Raw genomic sequence first — 6,775 nt, forward strand, 5'->3', positions numbered from 1 at the left:
TTGGCGGAGTGGTTACTGCGTACGTCTCCCACCCATTTTTTTTTTTTCAACGTCCCGTGAGTAAGGTGCAGTACCGGAGTCCAACAGAGAGGCAGCAGCTGCGGGACAGTAGACTGCGTACTGCAAAACCTTTCCTGCCTTGAACGAGAAGTGATCCTTGGTTGTAAAGAGTCTGCTTTGTGCGTTCCGCACCACAGCAGCAGCCCCGCTGCGACAGAGTCCAACAGAGAGGCAGGAGCTGCGGGACAGTAGCCTAGAAGCAGGGTTGGGTTGTAACGGAATACATGTAACGGTGTTACGTAATCAGAATACAAAAATCAAGTAGGCTAACTGTATTCAGCTGGCGTTACATTTGAAAAACGAGTAATCTGATTACAGTTACTTTCGTAAACCTGAAGTGAATACATTTTGGAATACTTATTGGAATTATTGGTGGAAAAGTTTCCTCACAAAATGTAATATTCATTACCGGCAGACAGTGGCGGCGCCAGAGATTTTCTCTAGGGGGTGCTGTGGGGTAGCTTGACGTTTCATAGAGGGTGCTCAAACATTTAGGGTTCTCCATTAATGCACCAGCGCTACAGTTGAATTTTCTACTGCAACACTCCCCACGCACACACACACAGTGCACCCGCGACTGTTACAATAAAGGCTCGATAATCAGCTCACGGCATATAGGCAGGGGTAAAGTGCTATTTTTACAAGTGGGGAGCGGACCTCACCTCCTCTAGGAGGGTCCTCACCTCCTCTAGGAGGGTCCGGGGGCTAGCTTCCCCGGGAAGATTTTTTGTTACATATTTAAGTTAAAAGCATCAATCTGGTGCACTTTGGGAGCAACATTAAGAGATCTATGGATACATCTCAACACCCATACGAAACAGAACTGTCAACAGATTTTCTATTTCTTTATAGATATTTTACAAATCACTCCCCTTTTAAAACAAACCGTTTGAGACCCACTGAGATAACTAGACTAAAGTTAACTATCTAAACACTGAGAGAGTCCTTTACTTCACCTGAGTTGAGGTTACCTGAGACTCTCCGTCTGACAGGAGAGAGTTCTCCCTCCACCTTGTTGTTGAAAAAGCTCCTTATATCCATTAGCTTGGCTAGCTAGCACCAGATGCTAACCACAACGATCTCCGGTAGATACCCACTGGTGCGCGAGGCGAGCTCTCTCGCTCGCTCGCGCACGCACGCACACAAAATGGCTCGTGACACACACACACACACACACACACACACACACACACACACACACACACACACACACACACACACACACACACACACACACACACACACACACACACACACACACACACACAGAGCAGGGCTTGAATGAAACACAGAGACCCAGAAGTAAGCTACTTGTACTCACGAGGCCTAGTATGTGCAGAATCCCTCTCGCTTTCAGTTGGTTTTGATTGAGTGTCCACACGTGGTCGTTTAAGGACTAAAAAACGATCCATTTTTCACTTTGCTGTTAGCAAATCATTTGGCGCTCTAGCTAACAGGAAGTCAATCAAGTGTCACAAAGTAATTTAGCCTATGGGTAGGTCAAAAATCGAATGGGTGCTGACCATTGGCCTAATCATATCACCTGTGTTGGCTTTATGTTTTTGGTCAAAAATGTGTTTGTTTCACATATGCATTGATGTAATCAATAATGTTTCTAATTTAATAAAAATAATAATAATAATTTTCGAAAAAAAAAAAAAAACACATATTTCTTGGGGGTGCTTAGGGGTGCTTTGGCAATCCTGGGGGGTGCTTCAGCACCCCCTAGCTCCCCCCTGGCGCCGCCCCTGCCGGCAGAGCTGTGTGCACACTGCACAGTGCTGCAGCATGTCTGTGAGCGAGAGAGAGATGCAGTGTGTCTGTGAGGCCCCGCCCCCGCACGCAGATGAGAGAGAGAGATCTCTTTTAAACTATATTGAAAGTTAGAAACGGAGATGGTTAGATAAAATGTGCAAGATAACGTTTATGTAGCATTTCTTTATTGTCGAGATGATGACATTTATAACGGGATCAAATCAAAGTGAATGGCCTGCTGCTGCTGAATGCATGGGGCAAGTGACTGGAAAAAGTTTTAAAAGTTATTACATCGTTTCAGATAATACATAATAATGATAATTCATTCTATTTAGGGGCGCCTTTCAAAGCACCCAAGGACACCTTACAATTCATAACATATTCTAAGGAAAGGTTTTAAGACAGTACAAAGAATGCAGTCCGGGTGATGTTTTTTATGTGTGGTGCAGATGAGAGAGCTGTCCAGAATGACACCAAGATGTTGTGTTTGAGTTCTTGATAAGCCATTAAAACAGTAACATACGTGTCTCCTGTTCACCAAAACATACCCATCTGTTATGGAAAAAGAAAGTAATCCAAAAGTATTCTAAAATTAATCTGAATACATTTTTAAGACCTGTAACTGTATTCTGATTACTTTCAGAGCATGTATTCAGTAACTGATTACATTTACAAAGTAACCCTCCCAACCCTGCCTAGAAGTGATCCTTCGTTAGCGTGAAGAGTCTGCTAAGCTTTATGCGGTCCACAGTACCTGAGCGTGCTCCACTAGCACCCCCCCCCCCCACTTCAAAATTCTGGGCTATATAAAAATCGCTGGCCCGCGATAGTGTCTATTGGATACATTTTGGCCATTGGACAAATGTAGTTGGTGATCCCTGTTCGGCTGTTGGTCGGCGTGGTGAGAATATTGCTCCACTTTCTCCGGTCCCCGAGATTGGGCTTCCAGCAGCTCTGGAGAGAGCTTTGCACCTGTGGCCACTAACGGTCATCATGTCTCTGCTTTGTTTCAAGACCCCATCAGAAAGCTTTTGAATGGTGCTACTTTTCCAGTTGGTCTGCCTGCTCGTCACGTAGCTCTGCATGTCGTCGTTTAGGGGCTTTCTGGAGATAGGCACTGCTCAATCCAATCCTCCATAGTAAGACCCCCCCGGAGGTCCAAGTTAACCTTAAATGTTTCCATCTTATGCTTTGTAAGTTTGTTTCGTAACGGAAGAAATGTAAATATATTTATAAAACTGACAAGTCAAATCAAGCAATCTGATTGGTCGATAGTGTTTTTGCGGACCTCTTTGATTACAGATTTGAAAACATCGTTGCTTGCTTTAAAAGTAGCACAATTCATGATGTCAAACCTTGGAAAGTATCTAGATATCCCTGCCCTAATGCCAAAGGAACTGCACACTGAATATGTGTCGCCGTCTGATGTCTATGTCTGGACCGCTGCGTGAAAAGGAGGGTTTCTGCCCCGTTGCTTCTCCGCTGCTTTCTTGTTCCAGTTTGAAAAGCAAACTGCAACTCAGACGCGGAGGGATACTGACCTGTTGTGAAAAGTAACTACAATTCTACCCGTGGTATACGCTCAGTATATCACGGCTAAGAACCAATCAGATTGCTTGATTTGACTTGTCCGTTTTATAAATGAATATAGATGCTCAAAGTGACCACAATGAAGCTTAACGTGAACACAAAGAGGCTGAACTACTAACTAATAAAAACTAATCAAATCAAATCCATGGGCACAGTGTAAAAACACAGGACAAAAGCACTGCTCTCTGTCAGCTACATTTTGAAGCATATTGCACTTTTGGCCACACCCCAATCAATAATATCTTAGCAACGTTCAGCATGGATAGGTGTTGACAGCAATTACAAAAATGAAATACATGTTGTTGCATTTAAGTAAAAATTACAGTATTGACTTGCATTGGAGTAGAAGTAAAGTGGCTTTTAGAATAGAATAAAACAAAAAGGTAAAATATTTAAAAACACAAGAAGTAAAAGTTAAATGTGGAATAGAAAGGTTTTTAAAAAAGTCACCTAATAGAAAAATATTTATATTATTATTTCAAGTTAAAATGTGCAAAAAAAAAGATGAATACAATGAAATTAATTATAATAAAGAATATGTATATAACATTTTCTGTATATAAACTTGATGTCAAAACGGCTGAGTCATTGTCACCAGTCTGAAGAGAGAATGCTTAGTCACCGTCACGTGATCTCCAAAGCTCACTGATTGGAGGAGACGCGCAGTGACGCCACGACCCCCGTCTGGTATAAATACAGGAAGCGACTCAACTGCCATTTCACTCTCGGGAAGAAACAGTTCTTGCTTCAACAGAGTTTGAACGGGACTTTTCCTTCATCTCGATCTGAATTCGCACTTAAATCCATTCCGGACACACAGGAAAAAACCTCTGCTTCAATCTGCACTACCGAAGAGTCTTCGTAAGCTTTATTTTTGTACCGTTTTGTTAAGAAAAACAGCGAAGAAACGCCAGTTGAGATGGATTCCCAGGTGAGACAGAACTACCACCGCGACTGCGAGGCGGCCGTTAACCGGATGCTGAACATGGAGCTGTTCGCCTCCTACTCCTACACCTCCATGGTAACAAACACTCTTTACACCGTTACATGTTCATTGTGTGCCTGTATTAAATGGTGTAAGTGTATTATGAGTAAACAAGCTAACGTCACAGGGGAACCACGTAGTCTCTGGTGGGCAAAACACAAGTGCCTCGAGCCAACGACACACACAAAGTAAAAGCTGTTGAACTGTTTGGTACCCAATCAAATACAACATGATCTCCATAACCGTGGAGTCATCTGGTGATGCAGGGTGTACAAATACAAGATAGCAGACTATTGTTTTACAGATATCATCAAATCACAGAATCCCTGTTTTAACACGCATTAGCATAACCTAAAGGCTACAGACTCCATTATTCTCACTTCTGTTAAAGTGTCTTTAGATTACAGACCCTCCTCTGTTTCTACCTCAGACTGAACGGGTTTTACTGACTTTATCTAATCAGACAGTTTAGTATTTTAAGATGATAGTACTTCTTCTTAAGTTATGGATCTAAATACTGCTTCCATTTGTGACTGTTCTAGTCCCTGTCCACAATTCAGCCCACATAATGCTGTGTCATGCTTACGCTGGTTGTTATCCCCACCCTGAAATCATGACTCATGTTTCTGTCTGCCCTCGGCTCATAACGACCGTTTGTCTCGACCTGTTCTGTGTGTAACGAGCGGTCTGTTCGCTAACCTCTGTCTTCTGTCTGCAGGCCTTTTATTTCTCCCGTGACGACGTGGCCCTGCCCGGCTTCGCTCACTTCTTCAAGGAGACCAGCGAGGAGGAGCGGGAGCACGCCGACAAGCTGCTCACCTTCCAGAACAGTCGAGGAGGACGCATCTTCCTGCAGGACATCAAGGTAAATATCTGCAGGACCTCTACGATACGAGAATCCTTTAATGGTCAGATCAAGTCTGAGATGCTCCTTGCATCACAGCAGCTCCATGTGTAGAGTTTAAATACGTGATTTATTTTACCCTAAATCTCAACATCCTCGTGCCGTTAAAGCCACAGATTTCATTGGCTCTCGGCTCAGGTGACTTGGCAGCGCCGTGAGAAAGCTTATTTAGACTGGTGGGGTTCATTTATCCAACTATATGTACCACAATGCAACAGGGCGTTGACTTTAACGGATGCATTAAAGGCTTGTCTTGGAAAGATACAGAATATTTCCATTTGCACCTCGTCCTGTTCTCAAGCTTTATTGCACAGGACTAATGTTAGTATGTATATTGACATGTCGTCTAATAGATTAAATGTACTTTAAAGGGTTTTTATTCTTGTTACAGCAGCTTGTGAATAAAGCTTTGGGCTCCAGTACAAAATATAATTAAATGCATATAAAAAAAAGTACATAAACAAATATTTTTAAATGTCTTATGTAAACATGAGAAACTAGTGTGCTTAAATGAAGAAGTGATGTAGACTGCAAGTGCATACGGGTTATTCTAAAGGGACACACTTAGTGGTGGCTTTCCTAAATCTGTCTTAAATAAACATGTTTCTCACTTATTTCAAACTAAGACTGAGGCTCTTTGCTTTATGTACCCTCCCCCTCTAACTGGTGTTCCCTCGTTACAGAAGCCAGAGCGAGACGAGTGGGGCTCGGGTCTGGAGGCCATGCAGGCCGCTCTGCAGCTGGAGAAGAACGTGAACCAGGCTCTGCTGGATCTGCACAAACTGGCCTCAGACCACGCCGACCCTCATGTGAGTAACACCTGCTGAACATGAGGAACTACACACTGATGATCTCTGGGATTCAACGTCTCTGAAGCTTTAGTTGTTAACGTCTGCTCTCTTCTCCTCCTCAGATGTGTGACTTCCTGGAGACTCACTACCTGAACGAGCAGGTCGAGTCCATCAAGAAGCTCGGAGACTTCATCTCTAATCTGAGCAGAATGGACTCCAACACCAACAAGATGGCCGAGTACCTGTTCGACAAGCACACCATGGGGGGGAAGAACTGAAGTCACCTGAGAGATCCCAGCTGATCCTCAGAGTTCACCTGATCTGATCATATGTAGATGATCATGTTTGACTACATTACCCATAATCCTCCTCTCCTGTGAAACTTAACATTGAAGTTTCTGATGACTGAATAAACGTTTTGAGCTGGATTCTGTTTTCTGTCTCGTGACTTTTTCTCATTTTAAAAGGAGAAGGTATCTTTTAAACCTTGTAAGCTTTTAAGTTTGAATGATACATTTAACACTAGAACCGCCAGAGGTCGCTGTATACCTAAAACCACCAACGGGTAAAATGTACCCGCTATTGATTTGCAAGGTACAATGTTATTTTATTTATCATACAGAACAGTGAGTGTTGATCGCACAGGGATGAAACTTATACCAATAGAATCTGTGGACTCTCAGCTTTTCA

General features: G+C 43.0%; 1 protein-coding gene across 1 annotated transcript; it reads left to right on the forward strand.

The window, feature by feature from the left end:
- Window positions 1–4,116: 4,116 nt before the first annotated feature.
- On the forward strand, window positions 4,117–6,518 carry LOC117536987 (ferritin, middle subunit-like). Its single transcript, XM_034202105.1, has 4 exons — window positions 4,117–4,426; window positions 5,109–5,255; window positions 5,978–6,103; window positions 6,208–6,518. The coding sequence occupies exons 1-4, from the start codon at window positions 4,325–4,327 to the stop codon at window positions 6,361–6,363; spliced, it is 531 nt and encodes a 176-aa protein (XP_034057996.1). The 5' UTR covers window positions 4,117–4,324; the 3' UTR covers window positions 6,364–6,518.
- The last annotated feature ends 257 nt before the right edge of the window (window positions 6,519–6,775 follow it).

Source organism: Gymnodraco acuticeps, unplaced genomic scaffold (assembly GCF_902827175.1).
Source record: "Gymnodraco acuticeps unplaced genomic scaffold, fGymAcu1.1, whole genome shotgun sequence".
In the NCBI taxonomy this organism is placed as follows: Eukaryota; Metazoa; Chordata; class Actinopteri; order Perciformes; family Bathydraconidae; genus Gymnodraco; species Gymnodraco acuticeps.

Excerpts from the sequence above, each read along its gene's own strand:
- LOC117536987 (XM_034202105.1), top strand. The coding sequence starts at position 4,325 with ATGGATTCCCAGGTGAGACAGAACTACCACCGCGACTGCGAGGCGGCC. Across the intron at positions 4,427-5,108 it reads CCTACTCCTACACCTCCATG|GCCTTTTATTTCTCCCGTGA; the intron begins GTAACAAACACT and ends TTCTGTCTGCAG. Across the intron at positions 6,104-6,207 it reads CAGACCACGCCGACCCTCAT|ATGTGTGACTTCCTGGAGAC; the intron begins GTGAGTAACACC and ends TCTCCTCCTCAG.